At 45.4% G+C, this 26,834-nt stretch overlaps 1 protein-coding gene across 3 annotated transcripts in view; it reads right to left on the bottom strand.

Annotated features, from left to right (window-relative positions):
• ARID1A (AT-rich interaction domain 1A) overlaps nt 1–25,354 on the bottom strand; it is an 87,334-nt gene extending 61,980 nt beyond the window's left edge. Inside the window, exons 1-3 of one of the 3 annotated variants that reach the window (XM_075908744.2) lie at nt 25,212–25,354; nt 24,261–24,411; nt 22,465–22,696 (exon numbers count right to left, since the gene is read on the bottom strand). In XM_075908744.2, coding sequence (XP_075764859.2) covers nt 22,465–22,605 — 141 coding nt within the window. In that variant the 5' untranslated portion in view covers nt 22,606–22,696; nt 24,261–24,411; nt 25,212–25,354. Of the gene's footprint in view, nt 1–22,464; nt 24,200–24,260; nt 24,781–25,211 lie in introns of those variants that run through there. The other 2 variants (XM_075908745.2, XM_006139147.5) reach the window with 2 other exon arrangements.
• Nucleotides 25,355–26,834: the final 1,480 nt, after the last annotated feature.

The raw sequence follows: 26,834 nt of genomic DNA, 5'->3' as shown, positions 1-26,834 counted from the left end.
CCAGCCGTAGTTACTGGAGAAGCTGGAGAGCAAGCTGTCTGATGCTCACTCCATTAGTGCTGAATTAGTATTGGAGAGTACCAAGGAGACTATTCCTCTCCACTAGGAAACCTGTCTACAGAGGGTTGGTTTTTAGATATCAGGTTTAACTATTCAAACAAGACATGGGTGTAAGGTGAGCCATGCTCTCTGTAACTTTAAATACCTTGCTTCTAACTCAAGCCCACAAATTGTTCAAATAGAGTAGCAAACCAGTGACATAAGCATCACTGAAAGTGAAAACACCTACCATAGTGTGTTGAAGTGAACAGGATACAGGCTAAGCAACTTTACTCAACCATTTTCCAACACTTCCCACCTATACAGGGCACTGCAGCCCCACTGGCAAGTAAAGGAAAGTGACCCATAAATATGCTTTTCAATTCAGAATCATTGAGAATGTAAAGAGAACTTTGCTCTTGAATGCAGGGAGCTGAGAGGAGCCCAGACTCATTGACATTTACAAGAAGGTATGTCAACTGAGTATCTACATCATCTCAAAATCACGCAAGTCTTAAATGAAGAGACTGTAATGAACAGAAACTTGATTTCTGGCTCGTTTCTTAAACAAGATGACCAAGAGTCATCAAGTACTAATGGTCCCTAGGAATCTCAAACCTGGCAGATCCATTAAGGGCAGTGTGTCTAGCAAGATGTCATGTGAACCATAAGGATGAAGCATCAAGCCATACACAGCAAGCCCAGACTCTACAGAACTTTAAATGAAAATAAATAAGAAAAGGTACCGAGATCAACATTTTACAAGGATCAGTGAACCATAATAGGATGGACATTGGAAGAACCTCTCAGATACTCAACAGCTCATTACATCCTGGATGGAGGTTAACGTAGCTCCATACAATGGCAGATATAGGGCAGGGCAAGCGGGTCGGCTGCCCCGGGCCCTGTACTCAGGGGCAGACTGGCCCGGCGGGATACCACACTTTAAATTCCCCGGCGCCGCGCACCGCATGGTGGAGGAGCGCATGCGTGGCATGCTGAAATGCCGTGCAACACAGGTGAGAGGAGATGCCCGGTGAGAGGGGCTCCGCGAAATTGTGCTGTCCTGGGCCCCACAAAACTCTCATCCGCCCCTGGCTCCATACACACATTCACAGGGCTTGACACAGAAGGGGTAGCTCCTTAGCTAGCATAAACTATCACAGCTCCATTGACACCAATAGAGCTCATCAGAGGACCTGCCCCAAGGAAGTAGAGGGCATTTTCTAACTTGGTAAAGAGAACAAACGAGAGTTAACATTCAGCAGGACCAAAGGCATTATGGTTCAGAGAACTCAACTTTCAGTGAGTACTTATTTGGCATTTGGTGTCTGCAAACCTTACCTGTGCAACCATTTTCATGGCACCACTAAATGGAACAAACTCTCCCCACAATGTGTAAAAATCAACTTCAGCTCTTTCACAACTAGTCTGCAACAAGTATAGGCTGAAAAGCTAGTGCACAGAACTAATGAATATTCTCATTCAAAAATAAACAGAGCTCACCTTCTATTCAGAAGCACTTTCATCTAATCTATTTAAGGTGGAGTTGTATGTATTAAGGTCAATATCCCAGTCTGAACTCACCCATCACCTTTTATAACCTTATGACGGAACAGTTTACCATATTTATAATTCATCCATTTTTACTTTTATCTTGATAAGCTTGTCCTTTCAAAAATTGGAGGTAATTGAAGGCTAGTAAAAACCCACTCCTCTGCCAATATATGTGTTACAAAAGAACAGAATTACAGAACCCTCGGAAGGAATTACATGAAGAAAAAGGCACTTGCAAGATATTCTCCTCTCCTGCTGCTATCAAGAATCATTCAACTCTCCCCCACATTTAGAATTAGGGCTTTTACAATGGGGGGGAAAGGAAGGGAAGAGATATTTCAAATGTATCAACAACCAGAAAGATCCAAGTCCATTCCAGTCAGGAACACTAGCAAGTTCCCTCTCTGATGAGAAAGAGCAAGAGTGCATTCTACACTGCATCCATAGCTCAAAATAAACTACACAATTTGAGCTATGCAAATTGTGTAGTTTATTTCAAAACCTGGCGCTGTCTACACAGCACTTATTTCTAAATAAATTGCTCTTCCGAAACGTCCCTTACTCCTCATGAAATGAGGTTTACAGGGACGTCAGAATAACGAGCCTGTTGAATTTCGAAATAATCGTCAAAAGACGTAGAATAGCTATTTTGGGATATCTCTGGTATCCTGAAATAGTGCTACAGTGTAGATGTAGCCCAACAGAAGCATGAACTCTCCCTTCCACATTCCACAGGGCTAGAAGAGACCTCATGAGGCAAGACCAAGTACTCCCAGGTCATCCCTGACAGATGTTTGCCTAACTTGACCTTAAAAACCTTGTCAGCGGGACAACCTCATTAGAAGCCTTTTCTAGTGCTTCACTCTCTGTATTGTTCGGAAAATTTTCTAACATTTAATTTAGATTTCCTTTGCTGTAGATTACATCTTGTCCTACTTTCAGTGGACATGAAGAACAATTGATCACCAACCTCTTTAGAGCAACCCTTAACACATTTGAAGAGAAAACAGATCACTCTCCCTTACCTACTGTCTTTTCTCCAGAATAAACATGCCTATGTTTCTTAAACCTTTCCTTATAGGTCAAGTTTTCAAAATCTTACACCATTTTGTTGCTCTCATCTGGACTCTTCAATTTAGAGACATCTTGTCTAAAGTGTGATGCCTAGTGCTAGATCCAGTACTCCAGATGAGACCTCACCAGTGCCAAGTAAAACAGGACAATTACTTCCCACCTTTTACATAAAAACACTCCTTTTAACACAAGATTTTGCAGTATATCACTAATTTCAGGAACAGGCCTGTCCACACACCCCAGATGAGCCATACTAAACACTGCTGTTTCTACTATCCCACAGTTTCAACTAGTCTGGGCAGGGATTTTGTTTGCAGAACAGGCCATTACAGAAGAACGACCTCATGGAAGAGGTACGCAGAAGCTGAACTTTCTTTGCAAGTGTTCTAATTAAAACATGTATAAAAAAAATAACCAGGACAGGCACATACACACAATGACTGGCCAAGTACAGTTTTTGTAAAGATGTGTCTCATATGAGAGCAAACTCAAAAGAAATATCCCTTTTAAAATGGTGCCAAGACCACATAAATGTCTGCTGAATGGACCGCTGAGTCCTCTTCAGAAGGCAGTCTGTTCAGAGCACACAAAAGAATCACCTTTCACAAAATGTGCTAGCTATATAAATATTAGAAGGTGGCACAAGAAGAGAATCTTTTTTATGCTCTGCAGGTATCAAAAGATGGAGGCTAAAAAATTAACTACTATTGTGAATTAAGGCAAGATATGTTACATCAGCAAATAGGGGTGTCATACAACAAAAGCAGGCTTACCAAGAGGACCCTAGTTTCATAAAAGCTCAAGTAGCTAATCTAAGACAGTCCACAATTATCAGGAAATCCTCACAACAGTAGATGAACTTTTTCAGAAGCCAGAGTTTTTCCAAATCACCTCTCCTCTTTCTGGCCTGTGACTTTTAAATCCTTTCTACCAAAGCCACCAAATCCTACTTATCAAAGTTTCCCTGTTCAGCAAGTTATTCTCCATGACAGATGACCATTGCATTTATCACTCCAAAGTTATTAGGTATTTTATACAGTCCTCCACTTCCATACTATCTGAAAGATTGCCATAGAGGCTATATGTTTCAGTAACCTACAGCATTTACACGGAGATGGACTCAGAGACTGGTCTACCTGGAAATAGTCATGTGTTATTAAGGCAAAGTGTGTTGCAAGGGAGCTAGCAAAAGAGATTTATAGTGTATCTAGCAGTTCAAGAGGGGAGTGAGAAAGGCACTCCTGCGTTTTTAAGCTAAGTCAGTGCTTATAAAGATGCCAGTCAGGCTCAACCTTGCTAATACTAGTTGTGCGAATCTGGGCGTCTACTATGCCGCTTGCAAAAAAAAAAAAAAAAAAAAAAATACAAGAACCATGACACACAACTAGAGGAGGTAAAAGCTCCTTTTGCTGGTCCAACATAGCCCTTTGTTACAGAATCCAAAACCCATGTCTGAAGACATTGAACAAACAAACCCATGATGCCTCCATCCAGGTAACAAAAATGACTTTTTATATTTTGCGCATTCATCAAGTTTTGCTAGGGTGTCAGTACAGCAAATTTTAAATCCAAGGTGTTTCAAAATAGTCAAAAAGTGATCAAATAAGCCTGCCCCCACAGAATTCCAGTTTGTTGCATAGGGAGAAAAATCAGAAGCTAAAGTTTCCTTGCAGTGTTCTCAACAATACTGGCTACAGAGGATAAAGGGACATGTGTTGTGCATGTCTGACCTATACCATGCCTGGTCAGATGAAATAAAACAGTAGGTTCTTTTTGCCACCTCCCTCTCTTACCTAGAGATGTATATAGAGTGGTTTAAAGTAGTAAAAAATAGAAATTTGATAGTAGTTATATGGCTTTTGGCAAGGTAGACATCAAATTCTGCTCATAAATTTAGTCAGTCAGTCCGCGCAGGAGCTCAGCAAAAAGCTTTATGGAACAGACACAATCACCAGTCAACCTGTTGCCAGATGCTCCTTCTAGGTATGGGTGTATTGTGGCATTTTGGTAGCACACTCGCATATGTACTAGAAGAGGTAGAAGATCAAATGTTGATCAAGTCTGGTAACAAGACATGAAAATAAATCCCTTGAAACAAGTACAAAAACCCACACCACAGACCAGGAGAAAATAGCCACAATGCAAGTGAAAAGCCCAACTATCTTCCAGATACCAGTTCTACTCAGTGATGGGATTCAGAACAGCTGAACAGTCTAAGCCATTCTGATCATTCACAAGCCAGTATTCTCAGTAAGCATCATTAAAACTTCAAAATAGCTTCAAAACTGACTAATAAGTCTATTCAGACAACTGTAGCCAGCAATGAACTTTCAGTCACCATTAGCCATCTGGTTCCCTAAAACCCTGCTCTTCATCCCAAATGAGCAATGCAGACTCCAGACACAGCAGGGCATCCTCAGCTACCCAACAGTGCTGGCATTCAATCTGTGCTCTAAAACATTAGACCCGAGGGAAGTCCCTACAACAGAGGATTCCAGGATTCAAAGCAAAATTTGTTTTATTAAAAAGCCCTTTATACATGGAAATGTGACAGGGTCCAACTTCTGTCGGATTCTCAGATAAATCACTTTTTCCTTTCTGTAGAGATCTTTTTCTGCTGCAGGTGCGGTTGCAAAGCAATAGACATGTAAGACAGACCCAAAACCAAGGAGAGAGAGTGAAGTTACTGGTGCACACATACTTTTCAAGAGAAGTCAGGTCCTGGATGTGGAACTGACAAACCAGAAAGTTTAACTAGAGGTAAGAGAAGATAATGAAAGAAAACATCACCCCTGAATTCCATACTCTTTTATTGTACAATAATGAAAAAGTGCACTTTATTCAGAAATGTGCTTCATTGTCAGTTTTCTAGGAGACTGAGGCCCATAACTGGTTTGTAAGGAAGGAAAGAATAGTCCATGATTAAAAGCACAGAACTAAGTCAGGAGGTCCTCTTCTAGATTTCTTGTGTGACTTCTGGTACCTCATTTTAACCCTTGCATCTCAGTTTCTCCATCTGTAAAATGGGAATACTATACCCTTGAAAATTTCTCAACTGCTGCACCTCTCCATTTGAAATGCACAAGAGCCACAGGCTCTTAACTAATCAAGTAGTCAATGGAAATTCCATTGACTACTCAATTAGCTGATTAATCGAAATTTAACATCCCTAGTTCTGACAAGGTCCAGGATAGCATGAAAGTAAATAGTCTCATGATCAAGAGAACATCACTAATTTCACCGCCTTGTAATTACTTTAATTTTATTTTAAAGTTCAGTGGGCAGGTGAAGAAGGTACTCGTACTTACAAGTGATGCAACTTGAGGTCCTTGTATCAAATAACTACCTTCCAGCATGTAGAATCAGATGACCGGTTTGCATTCAAAAGCCAAAAGTAAAACTCATGTCTACACTGAGAAAAGAGGTTGCTGGGAGAAGAAAGACACTGCAAGAGCTGCAGCCAAGCCTTTGCTGTCAAGGAATAGGAAAGACACTCAAAAGCAGCAAAGCCAACATCATACTGATTTGGATACATTACTTTCGCAAGCCTTACATGAATCCCAATCCTACAAACACACATCTTAGAATTGGCCCTAAATAAAACTTATGAAAAGTACATATACGGTTTAAATGCCAGGTCATATTTCCCCCTCAGTCACAACAATCCTGATGCCTAAATTATGAGGAGTTTCTTTTAGTTTTCCCGGCCTTTCCTTCTGGCTGTGAGCTTCTAGCCTCACATCAGCCCAGGCATTAAGCTGCTTTTAAAGCAAAGGTGGTAACACTGGGTTGTTTAGCAAGTTAAAAAGGAGAGCAGATACCCAAATTAATGACTATGCCAATGCCAGGGGGAGAGGAGGAACAGCCAATGCTTCAAACTCTTCACTGGTTTCAGAAACAGGTATAACAAGAAGCCATAAATCAACAAATGAAAAAAGGAAAGACAGATATTGCTACTGCATCTCTTCAGCAATGGCAACTCTAACAGTGCAGCACAATCAGCAGATTCAAAGCTAAGTCTGTGCACATCTAGTACAAATACTACAGCCCTCCTGAAAAACAATGCACTTCTAAAAGGTGGTCCACCCATCAACAAGCCAGTAAGGTAACATTTTGTGGATCAGATTTCCTGGTACCCAGTGCTCTTACTGAGCTATCTTCTTAGAATCAAATTTTCTTCCTTTTCTTTCCCTGAAGTCACACTTCGGACAACATTGTGCACTATACGTTAGGGTCAAGGAATTGGGAAAAAGAGGATTGTTGAAGGCTGATATGAGTAGTTTGAAGGCTGAACAGGAACACTCAGCTGCTCTCTCTCTCTTATAGGGCAGGAACATTACTTCACTTGATTTTAAAAACTCCCACATCATGTATGCAAATGTTTTTTCAATGGAAGTTCTTCCTTCAGTGAAGAGCAGTCAAATCACCTTTGAGCAGAAAGCACAAGTGTCTTCATTTCCATCACATGAGCGAAGAGATAGGGTTTGCAGAACTATTTTGGGAATATTTTTGGAGTTTAGACAAGTAGGTAAGCAGAATGGGTCTACAGCAACCATTTCCATACACTTATGTCTGACTACTGGAAGATCATATTAGGTCAAGTGTTTTACTAGTTTTTCCTTTCTCTAGCACATTAATTGCAGGAATGCATTTTACATAAATGAATACTCTTATTATATTGCTACTGTTCACCAACATGTATCATCAAAACACCCAGGTCTGGTGTGCTGCAGCCATCAACTGGCAATGCTTAATGTTTTTATTTACTGTAAACATATCCCATTGCAGGAAAACTGAGGCCTTCCCTCATAAGTGCCATGCACAATTAAAATAAGGAGCACAAAGGAAAGACTGGCATTGTCCCATAAAACAATACTTTCCCATAACAAATACTGTCATAACACAGAGGTACAATCCCACTTCTAGAGAGGATGGATGGCTACTGGTTAGAGCACCAACATGGATTTGGAAGATCTGGCCTCAAATCCTTGCTCTGACAGGTTTTCTGTGCAACTCTGACCAAGTCCCTTACATTCTCCGAGCCTCAATTCCCCACCTGCAACCTAGATTTCTGTATCTCACAGGGGTGAAGACAACAAATACACGACAGGTTGTGTGGAGTTCAGTTACTACCATAATGGGGGGAAATAAGTGCCCAGAATAAATTCCCATGGCATCAATACCTGGTTGTAGCTTTAAAAAAAAATTTTTTTTTAATTAAAAAGCAATGAATGGTCTTGCAGCACCTTAGAGGCTAACAAAAATGTAGATGGTATCATGAGCTTTCGTGGGCACAACCCACTTCTTCAGATGAATGAAAGTATATCTATTACACATGCATAATTAATAGGCCTGTGTCTTTTTCCAAAGGTTATGAATGGGTACAAGAATCTCCAATCCCATATGGAACAATAGTTGAATTGACAAAAAAATAAATAAATACAGCCACCAATCCATAGTGTATAGTTTGAGTATTTCAGAAACCACTTTGTCAGCCTATACGTAGTCCAGCACAGTTAAAACACTGTAAAAAAAAAACCATTTCTGCAATCATATGTGCATCTACAGATGTGCAAGGCTACCTAGCATATTTGATAACAGTACTCAAGAAGTCAGAAATGTTACAAGTTAAAAAATATATACAAAAATCACAACTATTTTCAGCACTTCAGACATTTAAATATTTCCTCTGAAGGAGAGAAGTGTTCTCTTCAAACCATTCCATGGCTAGCACGTTTGAGGAAGCCCACTGCTAGCTTGCTAAGAAAGTTTAATTATTTACACCAAGTTAATAAATACCAGATACTCCTTCTAAACCTGTACGGGGTGCATAGTCCTATAGTCATTTGGACTTTATATCCACAGTTTGATAGTTGCAGAGGGCAAGACATGAAACATGAGTACAGGAAGGGCTACACAGCAAGAGAACACTGTATAAAGCAGCATAGCCTGTTCAGTCCTGGAATCCTGGAACAAGTTCAGATGTTACAACAAGAACAGTCAAGTTCCTTCAGCACAATCTTAAGTGAACATTAATTTAAAAAAATGAGAAAAAGACACTGCTCACAATAGGGATGTTAAATATCAGTTAATTAAATAGTTGATTAACCTCATGAATTCTTATTGGTTAGTCGACTAGCCTATAGTCCCCGGGCAGCCCCTGTCGGGGGGCGGGGGGGCGAGTAGGGGTCTGAGTGCCCGGAACTAGCAAGAGTTAGAACTGAGCCAGGCTGCCTGCTTCCTAATACACTTTAAATGCAGAGCCACAGCAGGGGTAAGTCCAGGGCCCAGTGCAAGCGGGGACTGAGCTGAGCTACTGGCCAGTCCGCTTAAAAAAAAAAAAAAAAAAAAAAAAAAGTGCTGACAAAGGGGGGGAGGGGGATGTGTGTAGTCTATACCATTAACCGATAAGCTTTTTGCTCATCGGTTAATTGGTTAATCAACTATACTGTTAGGGGAGGGATAGCTCAGTGGTTTGAGCATTGGCCTGCTACACCCAGAGGTGTGAGGGGGCCATTTAGGGATCTGGGGCAAAATCTGTCAGGGATGGTACTTGGTCCTGTTGTGAGGGCAGGGAACTGGACTCAATGACCTCTCAAGGTCCCTTCCAGCTCTATGAGATCGTAGATCTCCATATTTATATTATCCCTAGTTCACAATTTCTTAACTGGAAGGTTCTCTTCCAAGGACCAAAAGAGATCTGTGCAACCACCTACAGGGGATAGCCTACGAGCAAGTCTCTTCTCACTAGAAGGGGTGGTAAAAGCAAGCAGCCCTAGCTCTAGGTTAAGAACACAGATACTGAGAATAGCAGTATTAGACTGAAGAAAGAAACCCAAGTCCAAAGTCAGATTTTACAGTGGTCCCATAATATTCAGCAGGAAATGAGGGTGGCAGATGCTGTTTTTTTCTCCCCAATGATCAACTCTGGCCTCTTACTAATCACATGAACCTGGCTCTCCCAACAGCAGCAGAAGCAATGGTTCTAAACATTCACATCACCACAGGTCAGGATTCTTCCAATCCCATAACAAAAAAAATGTTGCCAAGAGATCTACCATGTCCTCCTAGGAAACTGAATTAAAGGCTGTTTAAAAAAATTGAGTGGCATTACAAATTGGTGCACAGGGTTGCAAGACCACTCAAATTTAGCCCAGCCATCCCTCTACCATGCTTGCCTTTGAGAAGCTAGTGAGCTATACACCTTCTATTCAGTGCTGATATCCTTCTTGGGACCATAGGCTACATGCCTCAGATGAAGGTGCAGGAGCTGGTCTGTGGATGCATCCACAGAGCTGGTGTTCTGTGTGTGGATATCCAGATGGGATAGTCATTCTTCATCAGCAAGAAAGAAGAGGGGAAACCTAAGACTAGGCCCACGCCCACACACACACAGGGAACTGATGTCCGACTGCATTAAAACTACAACTTTAACAGAAGCTTGGTCACAACTTTTTAACCAAAACAATCCCAACATTTTCTTATCAGCCTTACAGATTACCTCATCTTTCATGGGGATCGGATTCTTGTTAAGGGCTTTTTTTTTTTTTTTTTTTTTTTTTTACACACACACAGGTTTTTGCACTGCTATAATTATCCATCTAGAACCTAATGAAAGTTTAAGCAGCACAATCCCTTAATGCAGACAGATGAACAAGCACCAGGGTTATACTATTGTATAAAAATAATGCCAACACCTAAGCACTGTATCAGATCATACCAGACCTAAGTAAGGTTCTGGAAGAATTAAACAGGACTCCCTTTAAAACAGGGATTGGCAACCATTTCAAACCAAAGAGCCAAACTACAACAAAATTCAGAACAAGTGGTCAACAAAAAGCCGTATAAGAACGCCCACTTACATGACTGAAAATACACAGCTTAATATTATCGATAACTGACAATGATTAATGATAGCACAAATGAAACATTGTACTCAGACTTTATTTAACGGGACTTCTGCTGCTGCTGCATCTTCTCGCACAGTTCTTTGAAGTTTACATCATAACTGGCCAAATTCAGCTTCATACACACATTCAGGATGTCTTCTGTCAATCTTATGGCAGGGGGCTAGTGATATGGGGGTGCAGGAGTCCAGGTTGGGATGTATGAGGGGATCAGGGCACAAGGTTGGGGTGTACAAGTGTTATGGGCAGGGGACATGAGGGACTCGGGGTAGGGGATTCAGGTGTATGATGGGCTCAGGGTTGGTGTATGGGTGCAGGAGTGTTATGATGCTGCGAGCAGATGGGAGCTGAGCCCCAATTAGGGGCTTGTTGGCCAGGTTTCATTTTTAAATAAAAGTAAAACACTATGTCCAAACACAAAAGGTTTCAACATGGTCTTTATTTATGGCAGGGGTGGGGAAACTTTTTTGGGTTGGAGGCCACTGACCCACAGAAAAATCAGCTGGGGACCACACAAGTGAAGAAAAAGAAGGAAAAAAACCCCAACCCACACATCACACCTCCAAAAACCTCCAACACTCGCTGATGAGACCCCCCAACAGAAACACCTCACTCCCCCGGTGCTCCAGCCCCATAGTGGGGGGAGAGGCAGGGAGGACTGAGGTTCAAGGCCTCAGGTCAGATATACTCTTCTGGGGTTCCAGGATTAGTGGATTTTGTGGGCCCACCTAGGCTCTGGGTCGGGGCAAAAATGAGGCATTAAGTGTGCAGGATGGGGCTCCCAGTGAATGACATAGGGTTGGGAGTACAGGATCTGGGGGAAGAGGTGGGGTGAGGGTGCCAGGTCTGGCCAGAGGCAGAGGGCAGGAGGCATTTTGGTCAGGGGGCAGGCTGACTGGCCAGGAGGCTGGGGGTAAGGGGTGTCTGGCTTGGGGCAGGGGAGTTGGCCAGGGGGACTGACCAGGAGGCAGGGAAGACAGGGTGCTGGAAGGAAGCTGTCTGGCCAGTGGGACTGACCAGGAGGCAGGGAAGACAGGGTGCTGGAAGGAAGCTGTCTGGCCAGTGGGACTGACCAGGAGGCAGGGAAGACAGGGTGCTGGAAGGAAGCTGTCTGGCCAGTGGGACAAGTGAGAGGGGGTTTGGGCATGAGGGGCACTTACTGTTTTTTGCACCATGTGACATATTTCCCACTGCTCCCATTTGCCGGCAGGAAGCCTTTGGGAAAGGTTGGGAAGGGAGGCCTGCGGGAAGTGTCCTCCAAGTGAACAAATTAACCATATGCAGGGAGCCATGTTTGGTTCCTGGTTTCCCCCACACGGGGGGGGGGGGAGGAAAACGCTGTGGGGCCAAGCTATTTTTAGTTCTGCTTTTTCCCTGCACACTGGATCTGGAGGGGAGCCTCGGGGCTCCCTGCCCCCCACTGGCTTTCCAGTCTTCTGGGGGGCCATAAGGCTGTAGCACCAGCACAAGCTCCCTGCTGCAGGGGGAGTAAGGGAGGGGCTCCACAAGAGCCATATCTGACTCCCGAGAGCCACATTTGGCTTTAGCACCCTAGGTTGCTGACCCCGCTTTAAAACCAAGGGGCTGCTACTGAATGATTCCATTGGCTCTAGAAGCAATGGAAAACACAACTGCATCCATCACCAGTGTTCTGGACCAGGATGGAGAATGGTCCCAGGGACTGGATTTCATCGCCGTTGCTATCTATTCACTTCAGAATTGCTGACATTTAGGATCACCCCAGTAATATATTTACCACATTAAAAACGAAGGTGAAAGTTACACTCTCAAGTTGGCTACACATTCAGCTTTCATTTTGCCCACACACGTGTTATTTCTTTGCACAGGACCCTTGCCTGGGATGAGTCACAGTTGTGTGGCAGATTAGGCCATGTGCAGGCACCCTACCACCTTATTTGTTGCAAAAGATAGAAGGTGTGTAACAAGTGAGGCAGAAGACTACAGGAAGAAAAGAAATTGGTCTTGTGGTTAAGAGAAGTGGAATGTCACGCCCCAAAGGCGCCCTCTCTAACTGCCTTTGCAACGTTCTTCCTACAAGATGCCAAGTCAGTCACTAAACCAAAATTTAGGCACAGAGCACTAGTTGTATAAACCTCCTTTCTAGGCATCCCAATGGGCCCCGAGTGTCTCTCAAGTGCTTAGAATGTCTGCATATTAGCTGCAACTAAAATAATGGGAGTTGTGGACATGCATCGCCTCTGCACTGAGGCAGTGTGGCCTAGAGGAATGAGCTGACAATTGGGAGGTCCCAATTTCCTACCCTGTGGGAAAAATGGCCCACGGACTGAGCTCAGGGGGCTCCCCTCTCCCACCAGCTCTCCCAGTGCATATGAGAAGTTGGGGCAGAGCAGGGTCCAGTGTTTTAGAAATTCATGTCCAATTCTTTTGCAGACTATCAAAGTTGTGCTAAAACCACTGGGCAATGAAGATTTTCATGTTTTCCTCAGCCAAACCCACATGGAATTTCACAGAACAAAGAATAGGCACTTCTCTGGCCACAGGCCTCGTCTTCTCAAAGCCCTGCTATGAAGTCACAGGATTCTTTTACAATGAAAGTGTTGGGGAACCCAACAGGGAACATTTTATGTTCCTAGGATATACTGCCTTAGTTCTAACCTGTACTTCATAGATGCGGTCTACACTACAAACTTATATCAGTATAACTGTGTGTCTCAGGACCAGAACAACGCAGTTATGCTGACCTAACGCCCCCCCAGCATAGACAGCACTATGCTGACAGGAGGGTTTCCCTGATCACCGCTCCGAGAGGCAGTAAATACGCTAACAGGAGAGGTTCTGAAAGCTCTATGTCACTAGAGAGAGCTCGCATTCACATACTAAACCCAAGCGCTGCATCAGTGCAGCTGCACCACTACATGTATAGACAAGTCCATAGTTAATACCAGCCCAGAATGGTCAGAGTTCTAAGTAGTTATAGCTAGCAACTTTTCGGGAAGATCACCATACTGGTTACTGCATCTGACATTACAGGTTGCCAGATGTTGCCAGACCAGAGAACCCGGTGGCTGGGAGAAGAGCTGGGAGCCTGGCACCAGGATAGGAAGTGGAGCCAGCCCGGAGGTAGGGAGCTGGGAAGTGTGTCCAATTGGCAGTCAGGACCAAACCCAGCAGTGCAGCCTGGGCTGGAACACAAGTGTAGCCTGACGGACACAGAGCCCAGCAGACTGTGGACAGGGAGTCAGACCAATGGCTGGGCTGGCAGCAGAGCCAGGTGGTGGCACAGAAGCTGGAGGGGAGCCCAGCCAGGTCTGCCTATAGATCCTAGTAAAGTCCCAAGTCCATTAGCAAAGGGGCCAGAACTGGCCTCTCCTCGTGCAGCAAACTCCCTCATTTGGAATTGGTCAGGTCCCAAGGGTCCATACCACAGAGGTCCAATCACTAGTAATGATGGGGAAACGGGGTTGGTCAGTGTTTTAGTTCCACACACTGGCTTCTTACAACAGCTGAACAGAAATAAAAAAGCCACGCTCCGACAACAAATGGGGGAAGGGAGGCATGCAAGTCAAATTATTCCCCTCTCCTCCTCCACCCTCGAAAAAGGAGATAGCACTGGAATCAGCTTCCATCTGAAATATTTTACTTCGGAGTATCTAAAACAAGGAATTATTTGCTGAAGAACTATGGCATTGCTTTTATTGCACTCACCTACCATTACACAGCATCTGATACATTTCACTACAGAAAGCTCATGTTCACATACTAACAGCCTGACAAGAGTTTACACAAAGCTCAGAGACACTCCAGAAAGAAAAACAGCGCCAAACTTGCAAATGCTCCTGCTGAACTGACAACGAGAACTGGGAGTGCAGGTGTATAAAGAGGAAGAAATATGAACCCCTCCCCGATCCCTACTGGCTACTTACACCACATGGTTAGATCACTACAGGAACAAGGAACGTATGCACATGAGATCAACCCTGAAAGAAGTGGCTGTTCCTGTTCCAGCCTTTACCAAAACTACTCTATCATTCTGCAAGCCTCCTACAGCTGGTTTGGGCATGGTATTTCTTTAGACAGAGCACGATTTAAAAAAAAAAAAAAAAAAAAAAAAAAGCTGTGGTTGTTCTTTTAAAATGTACTATATTTAAAAATGAATCCTATATTAAATGGACTAATAGCCTTGTGATTAAGGTACAAATCTGGGAGTCAGAAGACCTAACTCCTATTCAAATATTCACAGCTCTGTTAACAACCTTTGTGCCAGTTCCCCCTTGTGTAAAAGCATTACCACCACAAGAGTGCAAGGCTTGGAACAAAAAGATCTGTGCACAAGTGGCAAGGTATCCCTAGGAAGTGGTAGTCTGCCCCCACACTATTAACTTTGACCAAAAAAAGCTAAAGGAAAAAGTATGTAGCACTTTAAAGACTAACAAGATAGTTTATTAGGTAATGAGCTTTCGTGGGGCAGATCCACTTCTTCAGATCATATTCTGAAAGTGAATTGGCATGACCATATATAACAAAAGAATACAATGAAGAAAGTAAACAAATGGATTAACTGAAAATCTAAGTTTAAGTTTATACCAGTGGCCCTGCAATCTTTGCAGCTCCTCAGCTTACTGAAGTGTAGAAGGGATGCAACAAAAACATTTTCTCTATTGTCATCCAGGCCAGGTGGACAGTAGAAAAACAAACGTGACTCATGTCAGTTCCACTCAATTTTCCCAAATAGCAACAGGGAGCAATAACTTCGATCCTACCAAAACCAGCCTCCCCCATCCCCGCCCCGCCTTTCACATTTACCTCTGGCTCGCAGGGTTAGAATTTTGGCTAGCAAATGAGTGGTACATTTGCCAAACCATGTGCATTTCCCCTTTATACACAAGGGGTTGCCCCCAAAAGTTTAAAGTTTACAGTGAATTTTTTTTCCAAAATTGATTTCAGCATATGGAAGTTTGGCATAGCACCTTTTAAAGAGCATGCGCCAATTTGTCACTTCCCATTTTTAAAAAAATGCAAGGAGAGGGGAAGGAGAGGCTATTGTGCTCCCCTGCTGAGGTTTAGAAGGGTTTTTGCAGGAGAGGAAGTGGGTGGGCCAAGCAGCAATATCAAAACGCTGTTAGGCTCACCCCTCTTGCCCTTTTTCACTTTGCACATGCTGCCCCTTCAGTTTTAGCTTTACTGCTGTGACTACTTTGAAGCACTCTTGGGGGACCCAAGCAATTGCATGCCATGAACTTTTCCTCAGAGCACTGCAAGAGACAGGAAATGAAACTGAGCCGAGTCAATAAACTGTCCCTGCACAAAGTGCCCTCAAATGTACCAAGTGAACAGACCAGGCAGGAAAGAGGACCGTTTCTCCTCTAATGTTGCAATTCTACTAAGATCGGCGGGTACAGATTTTTCAGGTGGAAAGGGAATTTCCAAATCGATGTCCCTTGGAGCACAATATAGCAAGAGTGATGGCGGAGAAGCAGTAGATGTTGTAACACCAAGTGGCTTTAGGCTCCCTTTTATGTTTTCATGTGTTTTTTAAGTGGAAGTTGCTGGGAATGCACGTAAATACCCTTAGAAAAGTGGTTCTCAAACTTTTCGGCCCATGGCCCACCCTACTCTATGCAAACTTTTCTGCAGGCCATGAGTCAACCGCTCATGATGACAAAATGGGTGCAGAACAGAGTGCAGGGTCTGGGCAAGAGTGCGGGAACAGGCTGAGAGTGGAAGGAGGTGGGGTCTGGCTGGGATTCCAGCCAGGGCGCAGTGAGGAAAGCCTCCACCTCCAGGTAAGCAGCTTCCCCAGCTGGAGGAGAGGGGAGCAGCAGTATGCAGAACTGATTCCTTCCCCCGCCCCCAGATCTGGCCTGTAAAGCTCAGGGCTTCCTCCTGCAGTGGGAAGCCAACCTCACAAGAGGGGGGATGCGTGTGCGGCTGGAGCCTCTGCACAGGCTCCCCACTACAAGGGCCCTCCCTCGAGCCTGTGGCCTACCTGCAAGACAGTCACAGAGCACCAGCAGCCCGTTGACCACACTTTGAGAACCACTGCCCTAGACAGATATTTACCAGATATCCTGGGATGAAAGGTATTATATCAGCCCAAAGTATCTTTGGAAGCTTAGTATTTTCATGATAAAACCCAGTGATATTTGAAAATACCTATTTAAAAAATAAAATACATAAATAAATAAATAAATAAATAAAAAGGAACATTCTTCCCACATCCCTAACACCTCTACCATGATGGAAGAGAGACTTGGTACACCCGAAGAATATGTCCCATTGAAAAAAACATCAGTACTTGCATTATCGTCTAGTGTTTTAACAAGTCAAGTAAAATGCAAATGGAACTAGACTGATAGTTACAGAAAACCATTTGCCAGAGATTCTGGTTTACAAGAGGGGATTAATAAAGCAACACCTTCCCCCACCCACACCCCAAAAACTCCAGAGGACACATCACCAAGATACTAGTAGAATAATGCAGCTACATAATCTTTTTGAGTATCTCATTTCCCCCATGCACAGTAACAAACAAGCATCTATGTATGTAATGCTTTTCATTTGTAGACTTCCGCATATTTTATTACAGTGGGCAAGCATTACTAAACCAACATCAGCTAGGTAACTAAGGCACAGAGTGGTTACTCGGACTTGTCCAAGATTGTAAAAGCGAGTCCATGAAAGCAGAGGGAACAAAATGGAACACCAATTCTTACTGACTTTTGGGTGTCCCTTCCCACCAGATTATGCTGCCCCCTGTAGACCTCACGAGCTCAGTGTAGTCTCCCAAAGCTCAGTTCTTAGGAAACGCCACCCTCCTAAAAATTCTCGCACAAAATATAAAGAGAATGGGGAGGCCAACACCTTGTCCGCACAACAGCAGTTTAACTAAAAATCAATTTAATCTAGCTAACCTGGGTGAACCCTAAGTGTGCCCCCTACCTTAGGGGCTTGCACCATTTTAAGCAATTTTACATTAGGGACTTGCACCCATTTAATTAAGTCAATTTAAAAATCAACTTAATTAAACCCATGAGCTGCGTCTACACTGGCATGATTTTGCGCAAATACTTTTAACGGGCAAGTTTTTCCGTTAAAAGTATTTGCGCAGGAGAGCGTCTTTACTGGCATTTGCCTTTGCACAAAAGATTTGCTTTTGCGCAGAAGCATCCGTGCCAGTGTAGACACTCTCTTGCGCAAGAAAGCTCCGATGGCCATTTTAGCCATTGGGCTTTCTTGCACAAGAAATTAACGTTGCTGTCTACACTGGCCCTCTTGCGCAAGAATACTTGTGCAAGAGGGCTTATCCCTAAGCGGGAGCATCAGAATATTTGCGCAAGAACCACTGATTTTGTACATTACAAAGTCAGTGTTCTTGCACAAATACTCGCGGCCAGAGTAGACAGGCGGTAAGATTTTTTGCAAAAGCAGATGCTTTTGCGCAAAATCTTGCCAATGTAGACACAGCTATGCACTTCTGTAGTAGAGACAAGGTCTGAAAGCTATTCACAACCATGGTCCACATCACAAAAGAATGCCACCTTTTTTTTTTTTTTTTTGAGCAAGAGAGATCTAGTGTTTACAAGACCTTATGAACACAGGCAATACAAGACTTGTCAACAGTGGAATACGAAGCAAGGAAAACCCCTAAGATAAAAGTGACCAGGAGCCAGAGCTCAATTTCACATTCCAAGATATCACAGCTCACTGGCACTAAATGGCTCTATGTTGCCAATTTAGTTTGAAAGCCATGTTTTAAACATGTTTGTGATTCGGTTGCTACTAAAGTTGAGATTTAAAATCAACACTGGGCCCAGAGTTATTTTTTTAGCAGTATGTCATTGTTTTTTAAACCAAATGCTATGTATAGTACACATAACTGACTGTGGATGACAGTACACCTAGAGACAGGTTATTCATCATGTGAATGTTTAATGTGACCCAAAGAAATCTGCTATTACCCACCTAGCTACAGTAAAAGGTATTTGTCGTGGTACAACACTATCTCTACTCATGGGGGAGAGGAGGAATCTTAAGGATCTTTCTGCCCCTCTCTACATTCTTTTTCTAAATCTACAACTAATGAGACTGGACAAAGTCCTAGTCCAGTACCCAAACCAGCCATACGCTACAGGAAGAAGGTTAGTGTTTATCTTCATTTTACTAAGAGCTCTAGAAGCCCTGTATGCGAGATGGCCCCAAATTCATGCATGTCGTTTCCATAGACCACCAGTGTCTACTAGATTCACTTGTTCTGTAAAAGAAGTCTTCTGATCTGAATCCAAACTAAAATGGCCATTAGAATAAAAGAAAGTCCTGCATCTATCCCAATCCACACAGAGAACTTCCATGTATCACAAACTCCCCCAGAGTGAGCACTGCACTCTTATAAGTGACCTATCTGCAAAAATCTTTATGTTGAGGGGGCTACATATTTCTGACACAAGTAAGCCACTCTTAACCTCTTCTTATAAGAAAGAGCCTTTCATATCAAGGATTTACAAAGTTAAGTAACTCCTAAAGCAAAGTGATGTGGATGTACCCATCATTCATAGATCATCCTGAGTTTAGAGAATCAATAACATTTACGCTCTTTCTTCTTTAGTGCCTGCCCTCCCAAAGAAATCTGAACATTTTTTCGTTCTGGCTGACTATATGAAGGGAACCAACTGTTCACTCTGCCCCAAAGTCCATTCCTTTAATATGGAAATAGAGGTAATTTGATGGGGGGAAGAGGGGGAGGAGAAAGGGGAATGAACTGTTCTCTCCCTGTCTTAGCTTTCTGAAAATTTCTCAGGTAAAGTTATTTGATAAACACTAATAGGCTCCACCACTGTACAAGACAAAAATAAGATTGAAAGGACTTGCTTTAGTCCAATTTAAGAAACAAAACAGGATACGCTGCAAGTAGGGTATACCATAAGTTTGGGGTACTATTAAACTTTTTTATTGCCCACAAAAAGTGACACCCAGAGCCTTGCACTGTTGCATCTGATTTTGGCATTTTTTTAAAGAGACCACTTACGCGATCTAAAAGTCACATTCATTACACACACACACACACTTAAGATGATGGGACTAGAAGGCTCTCTCATATTAAACTGAATGCCTTGAGTATAAATTATATGCAGCGCACAGAAACAGACCAGGCTTCCCCCTGAACTTGTATACCATAGAGGGTGAGTTTTTACTTTTTAAACTAAACAAATTTTGAAAGTTTCTATCATAGAACCACAAACCATGCTATTCATAAGCCCGATAGCCATCTGAGAAAGGATTTTTACTCCTGTGCAAAAAGTTTAATCTTGGTTGTGTTTTACTACCCCTCTTATCCATACTGAGAATTTTATATCTTATAAAAAATCCAATAAGGCATCAATTTATAGGACACATTTATGCAACTTTCTTGCAAATACATAGGGCTGTATCACCCAGGAACTCAAACCTTTACCAAAACAGTGACAGAGATGCAGCTGTGTTAGTCTGGTCTAGCTGAAACAAGAGACAGAACTATGTAGCACTTTAAAGACTATCAAGGTGGTTTATTAGGTGATGAGCTTTTGTGGACCAGACCCACTTCTTCAGCTCAATATGTGGAAGAAAATTGGCACAACCATATATACCAAAGTGATACAATTGTATCACTTTGGTATATATGGTTGTGCCAATTTTCTTCCACATATTGAGCTGAAGAAGTGGGTCTGGTCCACGAAAGCTCATCACCTAATAAACCACCTTGATAGAACTATGTAGCACTTTAAAGACCGTCTTTTGTTTCAGCTTTACCAAAACAGTTACTACAAGTTACATGAGGACAGCGTGGTAACTACAGCACTGATATGAGGCCACTCTGTTAGACTGAAATAGTGTGTTTTCTAGTAGAGAGCACACAGTTGAGATGAAACAGATATTACTATCAGTTATCAAGGAACAAAACCCACACTAAGTTTTCAGAGAAGGCCCAAGCAAGAAGGGAAAACTCTGGAGCTGTATGTCACACTCCAGAGTATCAAATATCACTGACCCAAGGTTTGCAATGAGAACAGGCAGGGTATGGACAGAGACAAGTTCTACACAAGTCCCTTACACATTCAAATCTAAGACATGTAAACACAGCGTAAGAGATTATCAGCAAGCTGATTAAGAACAGATATGAATAGCGTTAGCATCACTGTTCCAATATCCAAAATGTCTGACTTGCATGTAGCTGAAAGTATTATAACACTTTTGTATTGCTAGCATTTCTACACTGCCAGCAAATTAACAAAAAAATATTGATTTATAGACTTATTTACCCTGCTCCCACTCCTGTCCAAAAAGTAGGAATTAATGTAATCAGAACCAGTTCAAGACATTTGACGTTTAATGTCACTATAACAAACAATTGCTCCCTCACAACCTAAGTAAAATTAAAATAGTGACTAAATTTTTTTTTGAAACACAGGTATGGAGTAAGGCCAGTACTTAGAGAGAAAACTTTTTTGTAATAAATAATTCACCATTTCTGGTGCTGCAGCTACAAATGCTTATTAAAAGGATTTAAACATCCCCCATAAAAGCCCCACATTCATTATCTGATAATGAACTGAACCAATTTCAATTTTGAAATGGGTCAAAATTACCCAGGAATAAATGCATCCTTAGAGCCATCAAAGAAATCCTTTATACCAATGGGAAAGTCACATAACCAAAACAAACAGCAAGCCCATTGTACAGAGAACCCCTGCTACTCTTCCGACAACACAGAATCTATTCCAGGCTGTATAAAACATTACAAGCAAAATAAATCCAAGGTACAAACAAAATGCCATCGCCTCTTCTTTTGTTTCATGCACAATGCAACAAGGGCAGCCTGTCTGGAACTCTGCTCCTGCTGATACAGTATTGCTACTGAACTTCCTCAAGGTCACAGCCAATTTCAGCTGTGGAATAAAAAGGCAGATAGTGGCAGTGATGGTTTGGGTTATGGCTGGCAGAAAAGCAGAGTGTAAAAGTTTATGAGCTCATCAGGATTGTTGTACCATTACATCAGAGGCAATTATAAATGGCCAAGAGCAGGAGATGAGGAGCCAATCAGATCACAGATAGGATGTCAACCTAAGACCAACTGTCTCCTGGCTTTGACAGAAGGATTTTACCTCCATAATTCAAATCCCAAACCAAAGCAATCTGCACTTACTACTCCAATCGCTGAACTGTTTACCAGCACTTCCAGGGAGAGGCCCAGCCACTGGGCTAGCCAAGAGACTGCTCAGGAAAATGGCCACAGCTTGCCTGGGCAAGCTACAACTGCCCAAAGCAGGCCACTTCCCACCTTCCTACCCCCAGGAAGTGAAAAGGCCCCTCACTAGGAGCAAGAAGAGGAGAAGGAGGAAGAGTGTAATGGGGGCAAATGTGTAAGTGCTGCTCTGCAGAGTTCCCACTACCTCTGTTCCTCGCACCCCATCCCCAGCCCAGCCCCGAGGAGCTCAGCTACCCACCTTCCCCTCATGCACACAAGCACCACAGCGCCAAGCCCTTCCTCCACCCCAGGGCTCCCTCTATCTCCCCTCAAGAGCCCCCAAGGCAGGCAGGGGAAGTAGGAAGCTGAAGGCACCTCTCTAGAAGCCTCACACAAAGGCTGGAAGGGGAGGAAGAGTAGGCAGAGAGGCAGCCATTTTAGAGAGAGAGACAGAGACAGACAATGGCAGCTCCCCAGCAATGTGGGTCCAAGTAGGGGAGGGAGCAGTAAGAAATTCGGCCATCTCGTGACCCCCTCCATATCCCCACGTGCCCTCATCCCTGCCCTTGAGGAGGCCCCTCTTCTACCCTTGCCCCCATTGTCCTCAGCCACCCCACGTGCGCCCATCCCCTACTCCTAACCCCATTCCCTATCCCCACCCGCATCCCTCCCGTGCCAAGCTCTCACCTGCTGGGTCCTAGCGAGCGGCTGTCCCCCTCCAGCGCTGCTGCTCCCGGGGCTCATGGGCGCGTGGTGGCTCCTTTGTTGCCCCCCTCCTGTGGCCGTAGCCCAGGCCTGGCTGTTGCCCCCGCCGTACTGGGAGGCCATATCCGCGGCCGGGCCTTTGGAGGCGGCTCCTCCGTCCTGGGGCCCGCTGCTGTAGTCGCCCCCGGGGTAGCCCTGGTAGCCACGGGCTGAGCTGGGGGAAGTGAGCAGCTGGTTGAGGGTGGGAGTCGCTGTGGGCTGCGGGGTGGCGCCCCCTCCTCCTGCTGCCCCGCCGGCGGCCGAGGGCCCCATGGCCCCGAAGCGCTGCTGCTGGAAGGCGGCGGCGGCGGGGGATTTGGCCCCGGCGGCCGCTTGCGCGGGGCTCTGCGCGCTGCCCCGGGGGGAGCTCAGGGCGTAGGCCTGAGGGGGAGGCGGGTAGGCGCCGGCGCTGCGCCCGGCTGCCGCCGGGTAGTAGGAGTTGTACTGGTGGTTGGGGAAGCCGTGCTCAGCACCGCCGTGCGAGTTCTGGGGAGGGGGCGGCCCCGAGGGGGCCCCCGCCGGTCCCGGGTAGGGCTGCTCCAGGCCCCCGCTCTGCAGCGCTGCCATGCCAGGGCTTTGTTGTCCGCCATGTTGGTGGAAGGCAGCCGCGGCGGCGGCAGCGGCGGCAACAACCTGGGCTCCCCGGCCGTAGGGCTGCCCGAAGCTGTAGGCTGGCGGGGGCAAGGCGGCCGGGTGCGAAGGGGGAGGCTGCTGCGGCGGCGGCTGCTGCTGCGGCGCCCCCACCCCGTCGCTGCTGCCGCCGCCGCCACCGGGCGGCTCCGGGAGGTTATTGTTCAGGGTGGCGGCGGCAGCGGCGGGCCTGGGGCCCGGATTCCCGTTCGAGCTCTTCAGGTCTGGCTCGGCCCCGGCGTCCCCTCCGTTGCTCTCGGCCCCGTCCTGCAGCTCCTTTCCCGGGGGGCCCTCGCTCTCCGCCTGCTTCTCTCCGCCGCCGCCGCGCTCCGCCGCCGCCTCGCCCCCCGCCTCCTCCGGGGGACAATCCCGCTGATGCGCCTCCGCTTTCTTCAGCTCGGCGGGAGCCGGGGCGCCCAGGCTGCTGGTGGTGGCGGGGGCGACCTGCGCAGCCATGATCCCCCCCTCCCCACCCCCCGGACTCCTGCCCCCGAGCTGCTCCCCTGCCTGGCCGGCCGGCGGGAGGCCTCACTGCTCTGCTGCTCCCCGCTCAGGCGGCGGCGGGCTCTTCAGGGCAGCGGGGGTTCATTCCCCCCGGCCTGGCTGGCGAGGCGGGGAGGGCTCCGCTGGGCTGGGCTCCCCGGGGCCTGGCCCCGCTGTGCCTCCTCGGTTGCAGCCGGCGGAGAAAGGGGAGGAGGGAGCGGGGAGGGGGGGGAGGAGGCGGGGGGACCCGGGACGGGGCTCCCGGCGTGGGAGAGGAGGGAGGGAAGGGGACTCGGCGGGCGAGCGGACTCCGTCCCTGGAGCCGGGCTGTGCGGTAGGGTGGCCGGACTAGGCAAGCCGAGTAGCAGCTCCCGACTCTGGTCCGCCGAGTCCTGCTCACTCCGACACGAGGCTCAGCACTGCCATTTTACCCAGCTTCGCGGCGGCCTGCCAAACCCGGAGCGGAGCCCGGCTCGGACTGGAGCCTCCCCCCTTCACAAAGGAGGAGCAGGCAGGCCTCGGACGCTTGCAACTCAGCAAACCTGAGGCCGCTGCCGCACACAAAACCCGCAGTGGATCCCGCGGAGCTGAATCCAACCTTCCGCCACAAAAGGAAGCTCCCTTACTGCGAAACACGGAGCGGATTTCAGCCTGAGCGAAGCGGACTGCCACAGAGTCCTCCTCCAGAAAACACGTACCAAAGCGCTCCCCACGCAGCTCTACTGCCCGGCGCCCAAAAAGATGACTTCAACGACCAGAGGCTAGTGTTCATCTGGGCTAAAGGAGAACAAACAGAACTGCATTAACCAAAGGGCTGGGAACTAGGACTCCTGAGTTCTGGACTAACTGCAGAAGTCAGGAAAGCTGGGTTTTCTCCCAAAACTGGGATATTATGCTGGCCACAGGACCAGGCATGGATCTGAGTGCCTGGAGTACAAGGACATGCAGGCTGGGTTAGTCCAGGGGCCCATTCCATCCAGCATCCTGTCTGCTAATACTAGATGCTTTAGCGGAATTTACAAAAACTCTAAATGGAAAATTATGAAATAAGCTGCCCTGAGGGAAGTGTCTTCCTTAGCCTCTCAGGGTATGGGCCACAAAGGTTTGGAAAAGGATTCTAGCTACCAGTCAGTATCATGCACTGCAAGTTTCATAGAAGGATATGGAACAGAGCCTATTACTTAGGATGTCTAATGTGATCCAATTTTAAGTGACTCTACTTTTGGGGGAAATTTTTACACTGCATTGTTTGCTACAGGCCTGTGAAGTTCAACCAGAAGAAAGACCCTTGGGCTAGATAAAAGCCTTTTCTTCGTCCCAGGATTTTCCATTGATTTAACTGTTCTAAACTGTTAAAAATTTCCATTTCCTGTCTGTTGCTTGTGTTCCTTTGGAAAATGTTGGCAGTATGCCAAAATACTAACTGAACATAAACATGCTGAAGTCAGGGGCTTACACTATTGCCAAAGCTGCAGGCACTGCCCTGGGAGCTGGGAGGGGACAGGGAAAGATAGAGCAAGCCACGCCCCTTCCCTCCTCCCCCATTACATACCCTTCAGACCAATCATATGTCCTACCTCATTTTCATCATTTTCTATGAGAGCATCACCCAAAGCAGGACTCTCCCACCTCAGGCTCCTCTCATAACTACACCAGATCCATACGGGGCAGAGCAGCATATGTTCCCTATTCCAGAGGACCACATGGGGCAAATATCTTTCTCCTGATAGTGAGACAAGAAAGAGAGCCAAGTCAGGCCATCCCTGTGGATACAGCATATTGCTCCAGCAGGCCATCAGCAGAGTTAGTCTTGTAACTAAAGTGATGCAAGTAAGGCCCCGCCCCCCTTACAAAAACCCAGGAGTCTTGCAAAAATATATTAAAAGAAAGTTAATTATACTGCAAAGTCAAGCAGTTGGAAGTTAGGAAATGTCACAGTTGGATTTGCTCATTCAACCTGAATTCTGCCCCCTTGCAATATATACATTGATATATTCCAATTATACAGTATGTTCACAATATTTTTTTCCACAGGATTCTTATCTTATTCAGATAACAGTTTGGATAAACATGGAGCTGCGTTAAGGTTGCATGGATTATTGTAAATCTGATACTTCCTATCTTTCAAGCGCTTGACTTTACAACCTAAAAAACTTTTTGATAAAAGTTTTGTGTCTGTAATACATATATAATTATGTAAGTTTCTTCTTGGTAATCAGATTTTTAAAGAGTGCACAAGTTATACAATTTTGTTTCACAATCCTATCCATCAGCACCCTTTGTCTTTATATGATCTACTTTATAACCTGCCCCCATTGATGATTAACTGGAGTAGAACAGGCTTTTGTATTGGAAACCCCATCTCTTTGAAGCACCATGTACACCTACAACAAATGCAGAAATAGGTAACAGATCACTCCCCAACGCTGTTTCTCCCATATGTGAAATGAGATTACTACTAAATCTGTCCAACATCTCTGTGAGAAAAATGTTCACAAAATACTTGCAAGATCCTTTAATGTAAGGATCTCAACAATGAAAAATATCATTGCTAACAAGTCTCGCATTACATTAGTACCTGCAACACTATTTTTCAGTTTGGATCTTGATTCCACGCATTGGGCTTGGAGAGGGCATAAAGCAGTGGTTCCCAACCTTTTGGGGCTGCCAGGAGTCCGGGGACAGGGCCGCGCTCGTGCCACGTGCCCGAGGGCGGGGCTGTGCAGGCGCCACATGCCCAGGGTTGGGGCTGCGCATGCACCGCGCATCTGGGGGAGGGCTGCGCACGTACCGCATGTCCAGCACTGTGCGCCCGGGGCAGGGGCCACGCATGCATCGTGTGCCCGGAGCCCGGGCCGTAAGAATGGCTTGGGCTGGCTTTGGTCACTCAGTGGGCGCACATAAATGCCCCGGCAGACGCCACGCAGGCACCACGTTGCGGACCACTGGCATAAAGTATAGCAGGTGTACTTCATTGTCCTAACAGTGTAGTTAGTTATGAAGGACAGAGACAGCACTGAATTTTTTACCTCTCCTGTAACTTTTCTTTCATTATGTGAATGTTGCATCTGCTATTTTCTGATATAATCAAGTTCTATAACCCAATCACCATTCTCACAGTACATTAGGAAGAAGGGTTTGGTTTTGGTTTTTGTTTTTTGTAAAAGGGAAGTTTTACAAGAGATATAGAACTGCTACAC

Source organism: Pelodiscus sinensis, chromosome 26 (assembly GCF_052426305.1).
Source record: "Pelodiscus sinensis isolate ZL-2025 chromosome 26, ASM5242630v1, whole genome shotgun sequence".
Classification (NCBI taxonomy): Eukaryota; Metazoa; Chordata; order Testudines; family Trionychidae; genus Pelodiscus; species Pelodiscus sinensis.
Note: the sequence above shows the minus strand (reverse complement) of the source record. Positions and strands in the feature narration are given on the sequence as shown.